Genomic DNA, 24061 nt, shown 5'->3' with positions numbered 1-24061 from the left:
AAGCGCTGGTTTATTGTGTGGCAACAAACTGCATTGACAGCTGATTGACAGGCTGACAGCTGACATGAAGTGAAGTCTGTACTACCGGTATAGAGCTCACGTTAGGAGCACGCTGATATGCTTAGCTTGTAAACAACTACGGTGGCTCGTAGTGGACAAATATCATGACATTGCGTAACGTTATAGACCCCAGATGTCCGTCAATTATTGTGCCTGTTGACGAGCGATTTAAACAGAGCGACAGAGCGATTCCAAAGGGTTGATTCGAGCGACAGAGAGATAAATAAATATCTCGGTGTGAACACAGCTTTAACTCAAGTTAACTTAAGTGTTGCTGCAGTACTGCCACAGTGGTAAAAGTAGGGCTTTTATTATTTCAATGTATTATTTGTTCTTAACCAAAGGCCCCTGCTTAGCAAAAGCCCCACTGCTGCCGGGGTGTGACAGCAGTCCTGTGAGACTAGATGAGTAACATCTGTATGCTGCAGGGGTGTGACAGCAGTGCTGTGAGACTAGATGAGTAACATCTGTATGCTGCCGGGGTGTGACAGCAGTGCTGTGAGACTAGATGAGTAACATCTGTATGCTGCCGCGGTGTGACAGCAGTGCTGTGAGACTAGATGAGTAACATCTGTATGCTGCCGCAGTGTGACAGCAGTGCTGTGAGACTAGATGAGTAACATCTGTATGACTGCTGCCGGGGTGTGACAGCAGTGCTGTGAGACTAGATGAGTAACATCTGTATGACTGCTGCCGGGGTGTGACAGCAGTGCTGTTAGACTAGATGAGTAACATCTGTATGCTGCCGGGGTGTGACAGCAGTGCTGTGAGACTAGATGAGTAACATCTGTATGACTGCTGCCGGGGTGTGGCAGCAGTCCTGTGAGACTAGATGAGTAACATCTGTATGCTGCCGGGGTGTGACAGCAGTGCTGTGAGACTAGATGAGTAACATCTGTATGCTGCCGGGGTGTGACAGCAGTGCTGTGAGACTAGATGAGTAACATCTGTATGCTGCCGGGGTGTGACAGCAGTCCTGTGAGACTAGATGAGTAACATCTGTATGCTGCCGGGGTGTGACAGCAGTGCTGTGAGACTAGATGAGTAACATCTGTATGACTGCTGCCGGGGTGTGACAGCAGTGCTGTGAGACTAGATGAGTAACATCTGTATGACTGCTGCCGGGGTGTGGCAGCAGTCCTGTGAGACTAGATGAGTAACATCTGTATGCTGCCGGGGTGTGACAGCAGTGCTGTTAGACTAGATGAGTAACATCTGTATGCTGCCGGGGTGTGACAGCAGTGCTGTGAGACTAGATGAGTAACATCTGTATGACTGCTGCCGGGGTGTGACAGCAGTGCTGTGAGACTAGATGAGTAACATCTGTATGCTGCCGGAGTGTGACAGCAGTGCTGTGAGACTAGATGAGTAACATCTGTATGCTGCCGGGGTGTGACAGCAGTGCTGTGAGACTAGATGAGTAACATCTGTATGCTGCCGGGGTGTGACAGCAGTGCTGTGAGACTAGATGAGTAACATCTGTATGCTGCCGGGGTGTGACAGCAGTGCTGTGAGACTGTAAAGTTTCACGACTGCATCTTACACGGTTTTAATCTCTCAACAAGTAGGACTGCATAATATCAGGAAAACCTGCGATCTGCGATTTGTTCAATATTGCGATGACATATGACTTGCGATAAATAAACAAATATTGAAGTATGCATATTAGCTATGCAGTTCCTATGTCTTTCTGCTTTAACACTGCTAACATAGACCTCAAACATTGAATAGCCTGTGTCCACAAGCATGGCTCTCTGTTAGCGACTCGAGCTGAAACTACACACAGCGTGTTTGGGCTTAGGCAGAGGGGTGGAGTGCACCGACGCAAGAGAAAGATATGTGCTGGATTTACAACACATGACATCACATGACATCACATGACATCACAGATCACATGCTGAGTGTAACAGGCAATGTACACCAGATGCGTTACGGCTGCGTTGCGGATCCAGCAAAACTGCTGGATCGACTCTCGCCCGTGTTAATTGATGGGTGATACATGCGGTACGGAAAAAGTACGCACCTGTTCTATTTTGTCGGATCCCGCATACGTCTGACAGATTACATGAGTGTGGGTCTGTTTGCAGCCGTACTGCATCTGTTCCGGAGACGGTGTACATTAGCCCTAACTGTATGGTGTGTGTAAATAAAGTTATCTTTGTTATTCATGGCGTTTTAGGCAGTCTGCGATACGATTTATCGTGCAGCGCTACTCTCAAGACAGATTTTTGATTTGCATGAAAATCTGTCAGCATGGTTGAAGAAAATCCAGATAATAGGGCGAGCTCTCGGGGAAATTAGCATAGAGGGGCGTGACCGGGCGAGTTGAGTTCCGGTTCTGGTTATTCAGGTATTTGAACGTGCTTGCCCCCAGGGGTAATATACATATACATATACATATACATATACAGTACATACATATACATAATCAATACATATATATATCGATACATATATATATCGATTCATATATATACTGTATGTACTGCAATCCAAAGTAATGTGAAACAAACAATAGTCCCCAGGAATCTAAGAACTGCACAATCAGGAGAAGAAGAAAAAAGACCGTTTTCACTTGCTGCCTCGTCGGCATCTCTTTATGGTCCAACCAAACCATCTGTTCCCTTCCCCTCTCTCCAGATTGTCCTTCCCCCTCACCTGGACAACGTCCGGGACAAGCTGGCAGAAAACATCCATGAGCTGTGGGGGATGAACAAGATTGAACTGGGCTGGACCTACGGCAAGGTAGGCCTGTTAACCCTCACCACTTCCAACACCACAGGTTCATGACCCATTCAGCCAAATATCTGTCCTTTTTTAAATACATGCTATACGTCTATAGGGTTATGCTTACAGTATGTATCATGCCATACGTCTATAGGGTTATGCTTACAGTATGTGTCACGCCATACGTCTATAGGGTTATGCTTACAGTATGTATCATGCCATACGTCTATAGGGTTATGCTTACAGTATGAAGTACATGCCATACGTATATAGGGTTATGCTTACAGTATGTATCTGTCCTTTTTGAAGTACATGGCATACGTATATAGGGTTATGCTTACAGTATGAAGTACATGCCATACGTATATAGGGTTATGCTTACAGTATGTATCTGTCCTTTTTGAAGTACATGGCATACGTCTATAGGGTTATGCTTACAGTATGAAGTACATGCCATACGTATATAGGGTTATGCTTACAGTATGTATCTGTCCTTTTTGAAGTACATGGCATACGTCTATAGGGTTATGCTTACAGTATGTACAGTATCTGTTTGCTGATATGGGCAGATTTTGGAAGGAGGTTCCTCCCTGACCACTGCTACATAAAAACCTCTCTGTAAAACATGCAGATTTTATGTATTCATGGATTTAATGAATGAATTTAATTAATACTACAGTATATCTACATGCTGTTTCAGAGGCTTTTCCACCCTCATTAACTCCTTCCCTGCCATAGATGTCTTTTAACAGGCAACACTTCCCCGCCATTGATGTCTTTGGATGTTTTCACCGTCATGTGATAGATGGCTCTCTTACTTACCTTGTGAAACATTACAGCACGTCTAAAGGTGTACAGGAACGACCACGATTGTCTAACAAAACCAGGAAGCAGAGAAAAGCAACAATCTCCCGTCAGAAAAGGTCCATAACACAGCTCCATGGCACTGTCCAGCCAGCAGCTTTTATCGACAGGAGCACGCACTCCATTACAGCGGGCCTGTCACTCAAACGTGAAGGATTCTGTTTTCACCAAGCTGCAGGCACTGACAACAAGTCCACAAATCACTTGTCCTCAAGAATTAGTAATCCAGTTCCTAAACTCTTGACGCCGTGTAAATTTCACCCAGTAGATTGATCCTGACCTCGTACACAGACAACCAGTCGCAAAACGAACGCGCGACCCGGCTCGCCTCTCTCAAGGGCGGGGTGAATCTCTTTCTCGCACCGGTGTTACAGTGAAAGCTGTGCCCACGGGGGTGTTGGAAACAAAATCATTATGGGGATCATAGTTGAGTGTAACATCAGCCAGTATCCGCCATCAAAGACATTTATTAGGTTCAGGAGCTGTGAAGATGACTTTATTTACAAAAATGCCTTTTTCTCCGCTTTCTGGTCAGAGACTGGTATTTTTTGTGAAAAGGACCTGGATTCAAATGTCGATAACTAAAGAACGGATGAGGGTAGAATCTAACTCTCCCCCGCCCCTATGAAAGTAGAGGCTCTCTTCTTTCTTTTGGGATATTCTTTACATAGGCAGACATCTTTAGACAATATTCTGTGGGTCTTGGGAAATTAATGAAAATTATCAAAAACCCTGGCGGTGGCTGGTGACTTTTCATTTGAACCTCTGGTGGGAATGAGTTAATTAGGGAAACTGATTTTTTTTTCTTTTCATGGAATGGTCCAATTTCAAGGCAGAAAATATCGGCTATTGGTGATGTTAGTTTAAAGAAAATTGGTATTAGCCTTTCAAAACCCATAAGTTGATCCTAGTTAGGACACACTGGTTGATCCTGAGTTATTATTAGGCTTGTTTGTCAGATGAGAAACCGCTTACTGTGCAGGCGGAAACTCCCCAACATGTGACTTGGGAGGAGATGTCAAACTTCAATCAGCCTACAGTACATCCTATGAGTCGAGATATGAAAACTCTCCTCTATCCCTCCCTCCCTCCCTCCCTACCTCTCTCCCTTGCCAGCTCACTGCAGAAGAGGCAGTGTTCGGAGTCTGATCACACACCTTGGCTCTTTTGTACTGTAGCCGTTATCACAGCATAATTTCCCACTGACGCCTTTGCCACAGCGGCCATTTGACAAACTTAATAAGCGCTTCGTCTTCCAAGTAGTCAGAGTATGACATCCAGATTAATTAAGGCTGGGAGAAAGCAGCACTCCGGGGGGACCTGGGCCGCCTTATCATTTATTAAGGACAATATTTAGGCACCAACAGCTGCTCAGCATTTAATTCTGCTTTAACGAGCTCCTGTGAGCTCAAAGTGACCTTGTGCCTAACCCTAGACGGGGGCACCTTTGGACAAGCGGCACATACTTGGCAGGGATCCACGATGATAATCTTGATAAACTTGGCTGCATCGTTTTGCATCTAAGTGCTTGGCCTAAACATGTCCTCCTCATACCTCTTGTGCACCTCAATTCTTTTTGTTTTTGTCAACAGCAGAAGATAGTTAATGATCAGAGAGAGCTTCACTGGCAGCGTCTTATTGAGAGTCTGGGCACAGCAGCAAATTCCTCTGGGTTCGTCTCTCTCTTTCTCGCTCTCTCTCGCAGACGACTGAGCCTCACGCCACTGTGGCTCCCCTCCTCTGGACTGAGTTGGACTTATCTTCGCCTCATTAAAACATCAACGCCTCAGGCTTGAATTATTCGACAGGGAAAAAGGACAAAAAGCGTATCTGTTAAAGTCCCCCGCAAAAAGATTTAGCTGCATCTTTGTTCAAGCCAAGCCGGGCCACACTTTGTCACACCTGTCTGTGGGGTCTTTTTGTCTGTCGTTAATGGAGTTGAAAGATCTGTGTGGGATAGATAGACAGAAAGAAAGGAACTAAGGAAGGCTAAACATGAAATCAGATGGTAACCAGAGTTGTTGCTCCCACATTAATCATAATGAGACTACTTTCTCCTCAGGTTCGCGATGACAACAAGAGGCAGCACCCGTGCCTCGTGGATTTCACCAAGTTGCCCGAAACCGAAAGGAACTACAACCTCCAGATGTCTAGTGAAACGCTTAAGTAAGGCTGGGCTGTTTGATAAACAATTAAATTACCTATTCAGTGCAACTGCTCCCAACTGAATGCAATAACAAAAGCAGATTAGGCAAAGATTAAAGCAGCGCTTGTAATTACTTGCATCTCCTGAGTGAATTCCAGTATTGATTTTTAAGAAATCTCGAGCCCAAAGCTTATTTGAGCCAACCACTGAGTCACTGTACAAACATTAGGCTTGGCTCGATAAAGCAACTTCCTGATACAGGGAGCTTTGATCAGGTATGCAATCTATCAATTACATATTGTTGGAGCACCGGCTGCAGTAGAGACGCACAGCCAAAAACTGGCTACTGTCCTGAGTGTAACTGTATTGATTAGCTGAGATCTATGGATCTCTAATGAGCTGTGTTTCAAACACAACAGTCCTTTGATGGAGTCCGTTGGTTCGAGGCTGGAACATACTCATCTGGCAATGTGTAATGGGGCTTGAGTATCGATGTAAGTTATGGTCTTCCTCTGTCTATTTTCTCCTAATTTCTCTCTCTGTCTCTTACAGAACCCTGTTGGCACTGGGGTGCCATGTTGCCCAGGCCAATGTTCACGCTGAGGACGATCTCAAGAAAATCAAACTTCCCAAAGAGTACGACATCTTGTTACTGCTTTACAGAAGCCTATCTTTGTCAACAGATGTTTCAATGACACAGTGGTGGATTTGTTCCTACAAGCTGAGGAATGCAGCTGTCGTAGGTTACAGTAGATCATACAGAAAACGGCCCTCTGCCAAGGCTTGCTCACATCAGTGTCAGATGTTAATACCCGTGCGTGAATTTCAAGAAAATATTACTGTATGTGTGACATTAAGACCTATCATCCTGTTGAAGAATGGGATATCATTTCACTGTTTGAGTACTTTTTCAGGACATTCACACTATTGACACCACTTCAAGAATCATGATTAGACGACCTTCAACTTACTCATTTTGTATTGTCTGCAGCTACATGATGTCTAACGGGTATAAGCCTACGCCACTGGAACTTTCTGATGTGAAACTGACTGCAGGTCAGGAGGTTCTGGTTGATAAACTGGCCGAGAACGCCCACAACGTGTGGGCCAAGGACAGGATTAAACAAGGATGGACCTATGGTATCCAGCAGGTAAAAATACATCTAATTTTGAAAGGGTCTAATTACTACACTATGCCTGGCCTTTAGATTAGAGCACAGCTAAATTACATTTTAATGATCTGTTGAAGTAATTAAATCTGTAGAGATTCAGATTAATGGATTTGATTAGAAAGCTTTTGGTACCAAGATATTCCTTCAAATAAAACGGAATGGACATTAAAAATGGTGAAACGGCAGCTAGATTCACTGTCAACCAAATTTGTATTTAGATTTGCTCTTTGTATTTGTTTATGTGTTCGTCTTTATCCTGCTTGTATAGTTACTGTCTTTTATTGGTGTATTTTCTCTGTTTGCGGCAGGACTTGAAGAGCAGGCGTAATCCTCGCCTGGTGCCATACGCTTTACTGGACGAGCGCACAAAGAAGTCTAACAGAGACAGTCTGAGAGAGGCCATCAGGACCCTGGTTGGATATGGATACGACATCGATCCCCCAGACCAGGAGGGTGAGAACGTGTTTCTATTAACATTATAGTATTGTGAGCCAAGGGCCAATGAAACCTATTCAACACCCACTGCATGGTAATCATCTGCACGCAAGGCTGTTCTGTTATCCCAGCAAGCGTTTGACCGATAGTGACATGCAGAAGTCCAACCCCTTACTGCAAGTTTACATGACAACATGCTCAACATCAACACAAAGCATAACGTGGCACAGTAAATACTCTTATTAAAGACACGATGAGAACTGTGATCAGAAAGGTATCTAGGCCCTAATTACACAAAATGATTCGGGGAGCAGCTATGGATGACAGCAGACGCTTTTCAATATTGGTGGTGCAAGCTGTCATTCGCTGGGGTTTTAAAATAGTACACTATATTATTATAGAGACTTATATAGTGAGTATAGTGTATAATATTAAGCATAATTTCACATCATTTGTCTGTTTGTAAAACCATTACTCACCAGTAGCTTAATAAAAAACGGTCCTGTAATTGTATGTTTTGATTGTGATATTTGCTGCCCAGAAGCACTGTTTTTTTTTTTTTCCTTTACGTGTTTTTATTCCCCAGCCACTCACGTGTCGGATGACCAGATGGTGGAGACCATCCGCTTCTTCCGTGTGGAGCAGACGTACGCTGTCAAGACGGGGAAGTGGTACTTTGAGTTTGAGGCTCTGACCGGAGGGGACATGAGGGTGGGCTGGGCCAGACCAGGCTGCCGGCCCGACGTGGAGCTGGGACTGGACGACCAGGCCTTCGTCTTCGATGGATACAGGGTAAAGCAGCTCTGTTAGGACATACTGTACTGTGCCACCACAACAAAGACTAGCCTGGGAAGGACTTGCTTCAAAGATTTGAGTTTTGAATGAAAACATCTGAACACTGAACAATTTTATTAAAGTCAGAAGAATATAAGACATAAGATTCAATGCAGAAGAGAGGTGAGGGGCGAGATGAGATGGACCTTTCATCTTTGTGGGGAAATAGTATTGTTACTGCCGCAGTCAAAGATCAACAAATAATGACTAGGAATAGATGGAGAAGAAGAAAACAGAAAGTAGGGTATAGATACAGTTTTTTTATTTTGTTTTTTGAAACAGGGTGCATACATGTTATACTGTATAGGACATGTCACATGTTATACATCATCACATACATAATTTATCTTCATACATTATACTTGAACGTGACGTCAAAAATCAAGCCTTTTCCAAACTAAAGGTTTTGTATAAAGACCTGCAAAATGAAGGAAAGTTGTCCAATTGCATCCATGTACGACCTAAAGAAACCCAAAAAAACAAAACAAACAAGTTTTGCACATATAAAAAGGAAGTATGCACAAAACAAACATGGAGTAGCAGAGGTGGAGATTATCTTCTTGCTTTACTTAGTCAGATCTGAATGGGGATATATATTCCGTCTAGGAAATCCAACATCTTTTAAATTGCTCTTGTTCAAGTTTTAAAGCATATGTTAGCTTCTCCATCACATAAATATCATGGATCACATTGATCCAGTCCTCAACCATGGGTGTTTCTGTCATCCATCTTCTCGTGAGAGCTTTCTTACTCGCCATTAACAGAACGTCAAACATATTTGTCCACAAACCCCTTAATCGTGTCTGGTCTCAAACCCAAATACAAAGTTTCAAAACAGAAAGGAATTGCTGCTTCTAATACCTTCTCCATAGTATATTTGATTTCATTCCAGTCACAGAACATAATTTAACCATATAGAAAGGGACTTCTCCTGTGGCTATCATTGTATCACAATTTCTTTAACAGAGCCTTCCAGTTTTTACAACTCTGTATTGTCAGCTTGAAGAAGAAGAATGCCTTTATTGCCATTGAACAGTTGTACAATGAAATATAGTGACTCCAGGAAAAGCCAAGCCGCTGCAGCCGTGGGCGCCGCCATGTTAACTCAGGAGTATTAACCCTAACATACATGTTGTATGATCATTCGTATTATACAAGCTTCAGTAGGATCCCAATAACTCTTTGTTTGGTTGTTTGTTTGGTTGTCAGGGTCGGCGTTTGCACGGGGGCAGCCGCTACTTCGGCCGGTCGTGGAGCACGGGTGACGTGGTCGGCTGCATGATCAACATGGAGGACAAATCCATGATCTTCACGCTGAACGGGGAGCTCCTAATCACCAGCAAGGGCTCCGAGCTCTGCTTCGCCGACTTCGAGACCGAGGACGGTGAGACCACACTCCACTGAATTAACTTATTCATTTATTCCCCCACCACACACAGTCTCCAGAGGTATGTGCAGGGTTTGTTTGTCAACTAGTTATGCAGGAAAAAAGACAAAGTAAACAGCCAACAGCTAACAATGTTGCAACTTAATCTGCTCCCTTGTGTCATCAGGGAATTACACTGTAATAAATGAACCCATTTGTCAGGACCAGAAAGTTATGCGGTAGAGGCAGAGAGGCACATGCAGTATATACACACGTAAATGCATACACACTGCAGTACACACAGGCATTGAATAACATAATACTATTATATATAACGCCTGGTCCAAGGCACCAGGCATAAGATAGGGCCCACATTATTTCCGCCCTTTCCCTCTAACTCGAACACTTAAATCAACTCAACTTAACTTAACCCCACCTCCCTCCCCAGGCTTCATCCCTGTGTGCAGCCTGGGCCTGTCCCAGGTAGGCCGCATAAACCTGGGCAAGGACGCCAGTTCCTTCAAGTACTACACCATGTGCGGCCTGCAGGAAGGCTTTGAGCCCTACGCTGTAAACATGAACCGCAACATCACCATGTGGTTCAGCAAGCGCCTGCCCACTTTCGTCCTCGTCCCCAAGGAGCACGCCCACATCGAGGTAAAGCAGACGTCGTGCATAACATTGCCCTGTGTGTTTTTTGGTGTAGATCAAAAACCTTGAATGTTTGTATTACAAAAGAAAATAATTTAAATGGAGTTCACATTCAAAATAGAAAACATGGATGGCTACCTTGGAGTCCAGTGTACATTTTAGATTTTCTCAAAGCAATCACTGTTGTAAATGTGACAATGGCTATGTTTACATGCACTAACCTGGCTTTGGGTCGATGCTAGTCTCTCCCCAGACTCAAATATTACATTGAATCGCTGCACTCCACATACTACATAAATTAGTCTGTGCCACTTCACAGCCACAGCTGCTCTTTGAGGGCGGGTCTAGGGAGTTTGAAATTGAATGAGTGACAGGTCTTAGCACCAACGAGAGAGTGGTTCAAAAAATGCCCCTACCAGGCAACGAGCTTGGTTAGATGGGCGGTCTCAGGGTCGGTGGGCCTCCCTGATCTGTCATTACTGATTGGTAAATGGTGAATCCACCACTCACCAATCACTGGCCAAGATTCCGTTCACAGTTTGGTGAGAGGACTGTCCCAGACCCAGAGAGAGATCTGTAGCATGCAGTAATGTAGTGTATGAGTGTAATAACTCATGTGTCTGGCATTGAGACTAGGTCCATTCATGTAAATGTCATGTAAATAAATGGGTTAGAATAATCCAGTTAAGATCATACTGTGATTATGAGAAGCCTGGCTTACTCCTATAAAACAAGCTACTGTGTTGCATGTAAACAGCTTAAGAAAAACATGGCAGAATGGATGGGATGGGATCATCGTTTATTTCCCGTGTATCAGAAGTAAGCCACTGCCCGGGTCAAACGGGTGATGCACCTTTTTCATACTTTTTTGCTGGCAGTTCATTCTGTCTGTGGGTGGGAAACAGGTTTATTTATGGAGACAGGGATACTCAGTCGCTGGCTATCAAAGCATTTACTGTACATTTACAGCTTCACTGAAGTAAGGCCAAACGCCAACTTACTGTAAACACAGCTAATGTGAATGTTCTTGGTGTTGATGCACACAGTGTATTGATTGTAAACACAGCTAATGTGAATGTTCTTGGTGTTGATGCACACAGTGTATTGATTGTAAACACAGGTAATGTGAATGTTCTTGGTGTTGATGCACACAGTGTATTGATTGTAAACACAGCTAATGTGAATGTTCTTGGTGTTGATGCACACAGTGTATTGATTGTAAACCCAGCTAATGTGAATGTTCTTGGTGTTGATGCACACAGTGTATTGATTGTAAACACAGGTAATGTGAATGTTCTTGGTGTTGATGCACACAGTGTATTGATTGTAAACACAGCTAATGTGAATGTTCTTGGTGTTGATGCACACAGTGTATTGATTGTAAACCCAGCTAATGTGAATGTTCTTGGTGTTGATGCACACAGTGTATTGATTGTAAACACCGCTAATGTGAATGTTCTTGGTGTTGATGCACACAGTGTATTGATTGTAAACACAGGTAATGTGAATGTTCTTGGTGTTCATGCACACAGCGTATTGATTGGCTCTTGTGCTTGACTCTCGGCACCTGGCTGTGACTCCTCAGGTGACGAGGATCGACGGGACGGTCGACAGCCCGCCCTGCCTCAAGGTGTCCCACAAGACGTTTGGCACCCAGAACAGCAACAGTGACATGGTCTACTGTAGGCTGAGCATCCCCGTGGAGTTCTACTCCACCGACATGCTGCTGGAGGAGTCGCACAAGCTCAGGTTAGGCCGCCTTCACTGCCGCCAGAGACACATCATTTTGAGACACTCCACTCCAGGCTACTCCAATAGTAAGAAATTGTACTCTGCTGGTCTCCTAAATGGGCGTGGTCACCTCTCCCCTTGAAGTGTGGTGCTGACCTAGCAAGCTAACTTGAGCTAGAGATCGTGAGTTGGCAAACTCCACACACGGCACACATAAACACAAAGCTGCCCCTCGTTAGCTCAATCTAGTTGTGACTAAGATATTCACACACACAAAATATTTTCCACGCACAGATTTAGCTACTACATCAATGAACTTCACATGTACAGTAGCTTTAGCCGATCGCTCCGTGCTAACATGAGCCCATGTTGCCAAATCTCACAAGAGTGTGTTGCTGAGACTGAGACAGGTTTTGAACAAATGTAATTTCCTCCTGATCTGTCTGTTACAAAGGCTTCGCGTCAATGCCAATTCGCCGGCCGACATTCAAGGCATATACTCCTGTTTAAATCCACCCACCCAGAGCCTCCGGGCATGGCGTCCCAGCCGCAGGTGTCTAACGTTACCCGGGACACCATGACAGTGAGCTGGACACCCCCGGTCCAGGATGGAGGAGCCCCTGTCCTGGGCTACAGTCTGGAGAGGATATGCTGGGACTTCGGGCCCAGCTAGGTCCCTGGAAGCTGTTTCTGGATCCTATTGAGAGTCATGACATCACAATGCAGCCTGGGACATCAGACAGCACTGGCATTCCTGACCGATGATGTCATAACCAGCCAGAAAATGCTAGACTATAGGCAACATGACATCATCGGACAAGTATGACATCATCACCGATGCCATCACAATGGAAAGTGAATGGAAGGTGCAAGGTGGGCTTCAACCCAATACATTCCAGGAGGTGTTGGTCCAACATCCAGACAGCCAGCAGTGCTCTAGATGGTCTAGACAGCGCCTGGGCCAAGATGAGATAGCCAGCGGGGGCCCTAGATGGTCCCTGGGCCAAGATGAGACAGCCTGCGGGGGCCCTAAATGGAGCCTGTGGGGGCCCTAGATGGTCCATGGGCCAAGATGAGATAGCCAGATGTACTCCAGACGGTCTAAGGCGGGTGGGAAGGCGGGGCTGCAACCATGTTCTAATGAACGTGCCCATGACAAGGCAAGCGACAATAGACGAGTTAGGTTCATACCTACTACAAAAGCAGGTGGGTTCTCTGAACCCGCAAACCCCTGAGAGAGAGTCTGGGCCTTTCAATCCCGTAAGGAACTCTCTAACACGTCTGAAAATCTTTGTTTTACTGTCAGAATGTTCAGAAGATATGTGGCTTCCCGGAAAATGGGTCCAATATTTACTTTGATGACAGGGCTGAAAGCATCTGTCATAATCTGTGATCATGTTCACTCCCATTGACTCCAATAGACTCAGGGCCTGCTGCTAGTCACCTAAGTGGGTGTGGCAGTGGCGATACCTACGTGGCACTGATAGAGGAAGTGTCTCTATTGAAAAGCCTCTGCTTTCGCACAGCATCAGAATTGATTTCTTTCACAGTGACTAGTCACTGCTCTAGTAGGAATGTCACAACAATCAATTTGATCATTCTGTCTCAATTCCTAGGGTGGAGACTCTGGATATGATGCACCACTTGTCCTCCCTACTTATACTCCCACCAGTTATATAGCCTCAGCCAGGATGGCACAATTGCTTGCGTGACATCACTGATGACATCACAATCCTGACTGACACCGCCGCCACAGCCACCACCCACAGCCAATTTTAACTAAGATTTTAACTAAGATGCAGTTGTAAAGATTGCTGTGTTCTCAAAACCTGTGGTCGTATTTTTGTGTCTGCAGCCAACCTCCAAAGGAAGATGGAAGTGTCGACTATGGAAGCATCTCAACTGTAAGTCAACTTAAATGTTCAAAGATACTGTACAAATGGAATGTGGAAAATCTTGCCATATTGAGTACACTGTTTTTTGCATTCTGTTCATCATTACGGCAGTACTACCACTCGGTGAGAGTGTTTGCGGGACAGGACCCAGCGTCCATATGGGTGGGCTTTGTCACCCCTGACTACCATTACCACAGCAAGGACTTCAGCCTGAGCAAGACGCGAACCGTCACCGTCACCCTGGGAGATGAGAGGGGCCGCGTCCACGAGAGGCGAGCACTTTACTTTTCCTATTGTCTTTCTAGATCATATGATTTTTGAGAGATTTCTGATATGATACATTTTCTGGGTTTCTCAGTCAAGGATCATCAGATAATTTTGCATTAGATGGTTTTCAGCTGCTTCTACACCACAAGAAGTTACATTAATATACCGGTACCTCATGTAAACTGCACACGTCCTGAAACCGAAGCTGTTTACTGTACTTTCACAAAGCTATTACTGGCTTGACGGCAAAGCTGTTATTGATTTTAAGAATATCAACAAGCGTGAATTCGCAGTAGCTGTGACCAGGTACGCACATGCATCCACACATTCATGCATTCTCACACACACCCCCCACTGCCCAAATGCAGGATGCAGGGTTCAGGGTATTCTGCCACCCTGCATTTAGGAAATTTGCCCTCCTTATTTAGCAAATTGGCATAAAGACAAATACACACCTTCACACACACACACACACACACACACACACACACACCTTCACACACACACACCTTCACACACACACCTACACACACACACACACACACACCAAATTTCAGCCTTCTAGGATGAAAACTGTGGGTGCCAAAGGGTGGGGAATTTTTTGTCGATCGACCGACCAACCAATCGACCTAGTAGTTCTTAGCTGCTAGTCGCAGCTAAGAATACAATCGCCTGTACCCCTGAGTACTTCTGAAGAATGCAACACTTTCTTCAGAAATTGATTTGCAGAGTTTTGAAACAAAACCACTGAATGCTATAGGCAACACACACATACTGACTCATACTCGTCTTTTATCTTTTCATCCCCCTTTCATCCGCCTTCAGCCTTCAGTATTCCGAGGAGTAAAGGGGGGAGGAGAGAGCTTCTGTGTAGCAGAGTGAATTTTAATGAGGCAAGAGCCACAAGCCAATGCAGATCAATACAATAAAGAGAACAGAGATCAAACTTAAGATTGGTTTAAGATCTTCCCCCCGTATTTTGTGCCTTGCTTTCCATCTTCGTTCAAGCTGATTTCCTGCTTGTTTTAAGATAAAATGTCGTTTGGGCGTCCCGGTGGCTCACCTGGTAGAGCACGTACCACAAAGGCTTAGTCGTTCGCGGCTGACCCAGGTGTGAATCCCAACCATGGTCCTTTGCCGCATGTCATCCCCTCTCCACCTTTCCTGTCTGCCTACTGTCCTATCTAATAAAGACAAAATGCCCCCATAAAAATTAAGAGTTAAGATTTCGTTTTATTTTGTCTTTTCTTGTGTTGCAGTGTCCAGATGAGTAACTGTTATATGGTGTATTTTGTTGTGTTGCAGTCAGTGTACAGAAAAGTAACTGCTACATGGTGTATTTTGTCGTGTTGCAGTGTCCAGAGGATTAACTACTACCGGTACATGGTGTATTTTGTTGTGTTGCAGTGTCCGGAGGAGTAACTGCTACATGGTGTATTTTGCTGTGTTGCAGTGTCCAGAGGAGTAACTGCTACATGGTGTATTTTGCTGTGTTGCAGTGTCCAGAGGAGTAACTGCTACATGGTGTATTTTGCTGTGTTGCAGTGTCCAGAGGAGTAACTGCTACATGGTGTATTTTGCTGTGTTGCAGTGTCCAGAGGAGTAACTGCTACATGGTGTATTTTGCTGTGTTGCAGTGTCCAGAGGAGTAACTGCTACATGGTGTATTTTGCTGTGTTGCAGTGTCCAGAGGAGTAACTGCTACATGGTGTATTTTGCTGTGTTGCAGTGTCCAGAGGAGCAACTGCTACATGGTGTGTGGAGCGGATGCGGCTGTCTCCTCGTCCTCTGGTCGCTCCAGCTCTGACCTGGAGATCGGCTGTCTGGTCGACCTAGCCACTGGCCTCGTTTCCTTCACCGCCAACGGCAAGGAGCTGCCCACCGTGTACCAGGTCAGTGATGATAACACACACTCTAGTGGGCCTCTGTGGACTGAGGCTCATAAACTACTGTGGTAAATGTAATTCTCTGCAGTATGCTGTCTAAACCAGAGACCCATACAGTAGAGGTGTTTTTTAAACAAGCAATATTTTATTTTATTTGTTATTATATATTTTATTTATTATTTTATTTATTTTAGTTCAATTTTTTTTTTTTACTCGCAATAGCTGCAACCACATATATGCAAATTTTCGAAATGCAGGATGGCAGGGGCAGGCCACCCTACTCTGCCTCCGCCACCCTGCATTTTCAAATGTACCCTCCCCCCACACACACACACAAACGCACTTTTAACCAATTTGCATGAACACACACATTCTGCATTTCGAAATCCCCCTGCCCCATTTTAGCCAATAGCTGTAGCATGAACACAAACACACACACACACACCTACACTTGCCAAATTTCAGCCTCCTAGGGCGCTAAAGCGTGGTGAACTTTTTGTGGACCGACCGACCAACCAACCAACTGACAAGAGCTGCTGGTTGCAGCGAAACAATAGCACACAATGCTTATGGTTATAAGAAGCAAACTTGTAACCAGACTGGCTTGCAAAATCTATACAGTGAATGGGAAAAGTTCTCCATAACACGGTGTCATAATGCGGAAAGAAACAAAGTAAAAATAGTCACAATTCAACATAAACTCCTGTATCATTATACAATAGGAGCCGCGTTGTTAGGAGCTGTCCACTTGCTGACAGGTGCTGCCTATACAGAGTACACATCTCACCACCAAACATTGTGTCCCAATTATGATTGATTTTCTTCACATGTAACTAGGGTGACCAGATCCCAGCAAACCTTGGTTGGTTTGCTCTGCAGTCCATACAAAGTAGGACATCTAGTCACATTACATGTGACAGATTTGATGTTTTTTTTATTGATGCCAACAGCAAAAAGTTGAGTTGATTTTTTTGTTTCCATGAAATGTGATGACTGAACATAACTGTTGTAGTTTGATAGGCCAGTTGGTGTTGTTAGCCAGCTAACAAGCCAGCACGGTAATTAAGGGGAAGCAATCATTGTTAATATTGGCTAGGCCTGTTACATTAATCCTTTAATCAACTTATTGTAACTAAGATGTATGGACATTTCTTCTGACCTCAATTAATTGCCCATTGAGTCTGCGTGTTTTGCTGTTTATTTACCACGGAACAGATGTCACTTTCTATTCATCTCGCTGCACTCAACTTTCTTTTTGGTGGATTATAAAATGTTGTTGTTTGCTATGAACATAGATTTACTGACCGTTTGAGGGAGGGTAAAGTCCATACATGTGTGTGACTGAGCTTTATGTCTGTGTGTTTAGGTGGAGCCCAGTACCAAGCTGTTCCCGGCTGTGTTTGTGCAGCCCACCAGTGCAAACCTCTTCCAGTTTGAGTTTGTCAAGATCCAGGTTTGTCTTTTGTTTGTTGCTATTGCCAGAACATATTCAGTTTTCCACTATCTTTCAACTACGGTAGTTACCATAGCCTCCCAGATATGCAGTGTGGAGTAATTTAAAGTGGGGTTTCTCAACATTTTTCATGTCACATATTTTATTATACATCCATAGGAAAGATATGTTGTGTAACATCATATTTGCTTTGTCTTGAGAAATATAGCTCAATATTATGTTGATTTAGGATCTATGATATCAGAATTATTTCTCCTAAATCTTCCCTAAGGAGCAATAAAGAGATTCATGAGAATGTACATCTGCGTTAATAGACCCTTTTCATGGGGGCCATTTTGTGTCGATAAGGCAGGGTAAACACAGGTGCAAGCAAAACGCTAATGAGGGTTTCCAACTTCCATGATTGGAAGCTGCTCCTAGTTCTAGGAAGGTTGCTAGTAGAGGATGGGTCAAATGCAGAGGATGAATTTCCCCATGGGGATAAATACAGTATAATTTACCTTATGTTTGATAATGTTTTTCATAGACCTCACTTTGGATGCTACTTGTACCTGCAAGACAACTGCACATCTGCCTGCAAGGCACATCAACTCCTAATATATGCATAACAGAAGCTGATAGAAACACACATAATTTAGCATTTTCCTTTGTCGATTTTCGGAAAATTCTGCAAAAATTTGCGGTACATTTAAATGGAAACCCAACTTGTGTATATAACACTTAGTATAAGTGTTAAGAGTTCAACCTAAGCACATATAATCTTACCTCCACTAAATATGACTCTTCTGCTTATTTTCCACTGCGCCCAGGACGCCATGCCGCTCTCATCAGCCATGTTTAAGAGCGAGCACTGTAACCCGGTGCCGCAGTGCCCACCGCGGCTGGACATCCAGACCCTCATGGCGGTGCTGTGGAGCCGCATGCCCAACACCTTCCTTACGGTGGAGGCGGCCCGCGTCAGCGAGAGGCACGGCTGGGTGGTGCAGTGTCTGGAACCGCTGCAGATGATGGCCGTGCACATACCTGAGGAGAACAGGTGTGCAGCAGCATGTTTTAAACATCAATATATTCCTGGAAAATTAATTGTGGTACCTTTTTATAATTATCATAAACAAATGAGACTATGGTCAAGAGGATTGGTAGTCTCTATGTCACACCAGTGGTATTGTTATTACTAGTTTTGCTCAAAATCAAGACCACATTTCCCACAATCCCCCTGCCTTCCTATTGGAAGGAGGGCAAGCCAGAAGATTTCCCGCTCAGTCTGACCTGGTGCCACACAATGTAAAATGCAGTGTAGAGGTGGACAATCTTCTCAGTGTTTGTCACATTTGTTTATGATAATTATACTAATGTGTTGATCTTAATCAGCAATCTGTCATGTAGATTCAATGTAAACTCTTATTTAACTGTAAATTCATGTAAATCCACTGCCTATTTAACGTCTATTTAACTCAGTCTGTAAATCTCATGTAAATCCAACGTAAATTCATATTTATCATCCACAGAACACTTCACCACTCATGTACATATTGTATATAGTTACTCAATTTGATTGCACTTGCAACGTTGGGATTGTCTTTAGTTATCTTCCTACTTCTTATCTCTGTATATTGATGTGACCGCTACGCTGCATACAGACACTAAGACAAATTCCTCGTATGTAACTTGCATACTGTGGCAATAAAAGTGATTCTGATTCTGATTCTTATTCATATGATGATGTTAAAATGCTACATGTAGCAAATTTCTATATATTTTTTAAAATATTTTGCAGAAATAAATAAATCTGATAACTTCGGGAAATGAATAAGAAGCTACAGTAAGCAGGACATTTGAATAGCCTACTTTTTCTCTTGGAAGAAAAAAAGTAGCATCCAGACTGTCAGAGTAGAAGACCGAGTAGAAGACATAAGTTATGAAAAATTCAATGTTTGTCATCAGCAATTCTGTCAGAATAATGCACAGCTATTGTGTGTACTGTGCTCCAGTTTACCTTTGGAAAACATTGAAATACAGTTATGCAATATACTGTACCGCAAAGTGCTACAAGATGAATGCAGCAATAAACACCTGGACACACCCTCCTCCATTTTTCTCCCTCTGTCCTGACCTCTGACCTTTCTTCCAGGTGTTTGGACGTCCTGGAGCTATCAGAGCACGAAGATCTGAGGAAGTTCCACTACCACACGCTGAAGCTCTACTGCGCCCTCTGCGCACTGGGAAACACCCGTGTGGCCCACGCCCTCTGCAGCCACTTGGACCAATCACAGCTCCTCTACACCATCGACAACCAATTCCTCTCTGGCATGCTGAGAGAGGGCTTCTACAACGTCCTCATCAGGTGCCTTGGCAGTGCTTTCAATCAATGTTGTGTAACACACTAGATAAAAATATCAGTTAGTTATACATGCAAGCATACAGATATAACACTATATTATACATGCAACCATACAGATACTTGATGTAGTTGAGATGAGGATAGTGTTATTTTACTTTAAAAAGCACTGTTATGACCTAGAATACTGTAAATGTTATTTTCTCGAGTTTTACCTATCATTTTCACCACAAAAACAATGAAACTCTACAATCCTGTCAGTATTCAACATTAAATAAACACAGCTTTCAGAAAATAAAAGAAGAAAGAGCACTCAGGGAATGCCGTTAGGAGACTGCAATGAGAACTAGAATACTGTAATGGCTATTTTCCTGATTGTTTATTATTTATTTGTTTTCCCATTAGTTGTTATCGAGGTAACAGCTACTCTTCCTGAGGTCCACGTAAATTGTGATGAGTGTAGTAATTAATTTAATGACGAGACGATGCCAGCAGAACTAAGTGATGATGGTAACACTTCACATTAAGGGTACAAAGGGCTAGTAATTGTTTACTAATGGTGTTCATGTTAACTAGGTATTCATTTATGCATTATTTGATAGTTTAGGGTTAGATAATGGTTATGGTTAGAGTTAATAAACATTAATTAAGGGTTAGTTCATGCTTATTAAGCAGATGGTTTTTAAGCATTAACTAATGCTTATTTATGCTTATTAAAGGGATAGTTCGGTTTGTTTGAAGTGGGGTCCTATGAGCTCCTCCCATACAGTCACTGTACTATGCAAAGCGATCTGGACGCTGACCGCACGGTGTAGGAGATCCGCCACTCTAAAGCAGCAGCCTCACATAGCTGTCTCTGCAGCTCTGGGGGTCATGAACTAAAACGTAACTTAGCCACCTAAAAGAACGGCCATCTAAACAAATCAATATCAAATCAATACCTGTGTACATATCTGTGTAAATATCTGCACCATGCTCTTTAAGTAATGGTTAATTTAATGATCCTTGTAAAGTGTTGAAGCGTGATGAAGTAATGGATTCTTCCCATCATTGGCAGCATCCACCTGGAGACGGCGAAAGAGGCGCGCCTCATGATGAACAATGAGTTCATCATCCCGGTGACGGACGAGACGCGCTCCATCAAGCTGTTCCCCGATGAGTCCAAGAGGCACTCGCTGCCCGGTGTGGGCCTGAGCACCTCGCTCAAGCCTCGCGTCAACTTCTCGCCCGTGGGCATCATCACTACCAAGCGCCACCAGTACCTCTACAGCCCCCAGATCCCGCTGGGCGTCCTGAAGGAGAAGGCCATCAGCATGCTGACGGAGGCGGTGCAGGGCGGGGGCACGCACATCCGCGACCCAGTGGGCGGGAGCGTTGAGTATCAGTTCGTCCCCATCCTCAAGCTAATCGGCACCCTGGTCATCATGGGCGTGCTGACAAGCGAGGAGGTGAGTACATAGGCCGCGGAGCACAAATCACAATGGTAAATAGGAAAACATAACCAATTTCAAATCAAATGAACAAAAGATAAAACATGACAACAAATCAGAAATCACAACAGCAAAACAGAAACCACAACCATCATTTGTTGTTGTGTTTTCTTATTTGCCGTTGTGCTTTTTTAATTTGTTGTGTTTTCCTATTTGTTGTGTTCTTTATTTGTTGTGTTTTCCTATTCGCCGTATTTTGGATTTGTTGTGTTTTCCTGTTTGTTGTGGGGGGTGTTTCCAGTTTGTTTGCTTTTTCATATGTTGTGTCTTCCTATTTGCTGTTTTTTTTTTTTTTTTTCTTGGGTTTTCCTATTTGTTGTGTTTTCCTATTCGCCATTTGTTTTTGTTTTCCTATTTGTTGTGTTTTGTATTTGTTGTTTCCTATTTGTCATTGTGTTTTTTGATTTGTTGGTGTGTTTTCCTATTTGTCGTGATTTGCATTCACGGCCACCATAGGTGAGGCTGATCCTGCTGCTCGTCGACCCCAACGTGTTTGGCGAGGTGGAGGCGGTGGAGGAAGGCAAGGGGGAGGAAGGGGGGCCCGGGGGGAAGAAGGAGGAGGCGAGCAGCAGCGAGGAGAAGGCTGTGGAGGCTGGCGAGGAGGAGACCAAGGACAGCAAACCGCCCATGAAGGGGCTGCTGGAGAAGTCGCTGCCTGAGTCCGTCAAACGCCAGGTGACCAGAAAGCGTGACTGTCGAGGGATTGGAAATACTTTGTTATAACTAAATCCATCAGTATATCTGCCAACATTTAATGACATTTAAATTTTCTTGTTTGGCTTTCTCTGATTTGGTTGATTCAGATCTTTCATGATTATCTTCTCGCTGTTATTGCTTGAGTGCAAATTGTACAGTGGGAGAATACTAATGTTGCCATCAGTGAAACTCTACGACAACAACATTAAAGTTTAATAAACCCAACTTTCTGTACATGATGGGAAAGAAAGTACCGTAGGCTATATTTGACTGAGTGGGTAGATAATCCCTGAGAAGCAGCAGTTGTGTCTGATGTCTGTCTATTTGAACTGCAGATGCAGCGATCTTCAATTGGCGTCTGGGCCATGACAGGTCCCTGTAGGGACCTGACAAAATCCTTGGCAGATTAAACAAAGATAAAACAGAAATTTAACTTAAAGGAACACGCCACGCCAACATTTTGGGAGATTCGCCTATTTGCCATATTCCTGATAGTAAAACGAGAATATAGATACCCTTCTCTTCCCTCTGCATGCATTAGAAAGTAGCGAGGCGCACCTCCTGCTAACTAAAATGGTAGTGAAAAGTACAGCACCCTACCCCCGTTCAGTCACCAAAAATACACATTCTAACAGCGCCAAAATACTCACATGCACACGTTGTGACTCGTGTACTCCACGCTATGAAATAATAAAAAATTATGAGAAACGGTCATTTCCGAAGGAAATGCATAGCCGGAACTAACGTGGCGGAACTAACATTACTTCTGCGTTGACTGAGGCGCATGCGCTGTGTGCAGTCATCAGTACCTCTGCCAGTCTATTTACTTTGAAAATGACAGTTTCTCATAATTTTTGATTATTATTTCATTGTGTGGTGAGTACACGAGTCGAGTAGATTCGAAGCTTCGACAGGGCTGCAGGGCACGTAGTAACAATGAGGCGAGGAGAAAAATCTGACTTCAAGGATTTTCCTTTTTATTGAAATGAAAATGGGTAAAAAAAAGTGCAATAAGCACATCAAATAAATTACAGCCATAGACTATAAAAACACATTTCCTCAAATGCACAGTAGGCCCTGGTACTGTCGCAATTTTAGTGCTGGTAAGTAACGTTAGATGAAAGCTGTGAGGCACAATGTACTTGTCTAAGAGAATAAGCAGTAATAATTATTGTTGATGTATAATTAATAATGTTGGATTACTATTTAAAAATAAATTTAAGAAGAAAAATGAAGCATTCGAATACTGATTTGTAAATCGATTACCAATGGCATCGATTGAAACATTGAAGCTTCGAAGCATTTGGGTCAGCCCTAACGCAAAGGGAAGAAAAGGGTATCTATGTTCTCGTTTTACTATCAGGAATATGGCAAATAGATGACATGACATGACATAACATCAACTGTAGATTGCTGCCACTGTAGTCACTCAAATGGCTTTCTAGATGGTTTTCACAGAATTGTGTTGCTAGGGAACCATTTGAAAGCTAGCTTATTTCCTGTCAGCTATTGTATTAGCAAACACTGCAACAGGAAGTAAGCTGTGGGCAATTTAGAATGTTAAGTTTAGATTGTCAATTTTGTTAAAAGTTAAAACGGTCTATATCAGTTGGCAAAAAAATGATCATAATTAGGCAAAAGCCAAATCCCTCCTTTTCAGATGTGTGAGCTCCTGCACTACTTCTGCGACTGTGAGCTGAAGCAGCGCATCGAGGCCATTGTCTCGTTCTCCGACGGCTTCGTGTCCAAGCTGCAGTACAACCAGAAGTTCCGCTACAACGAGCTGATGCTGGCCTTCAACATGTCCGCCGCCGTCACCGCCAAGAAGACCAAAGAGTTCCGCTCACCTCCGCAGGAGCAGGTACCTCTGCCGGGCCGAACGGCCGATAGTTGATTGTTTACAGGTGTTCGAGATGTTTGAGGTATATAACATTCAATTTAAATGAGCCAGAACCCAGAATGTACACTGGAGCCATGGGGCAAAAACAAATCAATGTCCATATGGGAAATTGGGCCATACTGTATGTGAGGCTAAATTGAACTTGGAGAG

General features: G+C 43.7%; 1 protein-coding gene across 1 annotated transcript in view; it reads left to right on the top strand.

Moving 5' to 3' along the window:
• ryr3 (ryanodine receptor 3) overlaps positions 1-24061 on the top strand; it is a gene marked incomplete at its 5' end in the record, with an annotated part of 215243 nt that overhangs the window by 83754 nt on the left and 107428 nt on the right. The window contains 18 exons of the mRNA XM_083643307.1: positions 2701-2805; positions 5714-5817; positions 6350-6433; positions 6789-6948; positions 7278-7422; positions 7991-8196; positions 9448-9622; positions 10053-10261; positions 11841-12004; positions 13842-13890; positions 13993-14153; positions 15878-16040; positions 17401-17487; positions 18297-18523; positions 19619-19831; positions 20883-21273; positions 21772-21990; positions 23672-23872. Coding sequence (XP_083499433.1) covers positions 2701-2805; positions 5714-5817; positions 6350-6433; positions 6789-6948; positions 7278-7422; positions 7991-8196; positions 9448-9622; positions 10053-10261; positions 11841-12004; positions 13842-13890; positions 13993-14153; positions 15878-16040; positions 17401-17487; positions 18297-18523; positions 19619-19831; positions 20883-21273; positions 21772-21990; positions 23672-23872 — 3063 coding nt within the window. The remainder of the gene's footprint in view (positions 1-2700; positions 2806-5713; positions 5818-6349; positions 6434-6788; positions 6949-7277; positions 7423-7990; positions 8197-9447; positions 9623-10052; positions 10262-11840; positions 12005-13841; positions 13891-13992; positions 14154-15877; positions 16041-17400; positions 17488-18296; positions 18524-19618; positions 19832-20882; positions 21274-21771; positions 21991-23671; positions 23873-24061) is intronic.

Source organism: Poromitra crassiceps (assembly GCF_964638095.1).
Source record: "Poromitra crassiceps genome assembly, chromosome: 9".
Lineage (NCBI taxonomy): Eukaryota > Metazoa > Chordata > Actinopteri > Beryciformes > Melamphaidae > Poromitra > Poromitra crassiceps.
The sequence above is the reverse complement of the archived record's forward strand: the minus strand, read 5'-3'. Positions and strand labels throughout refer to the sequence as shown.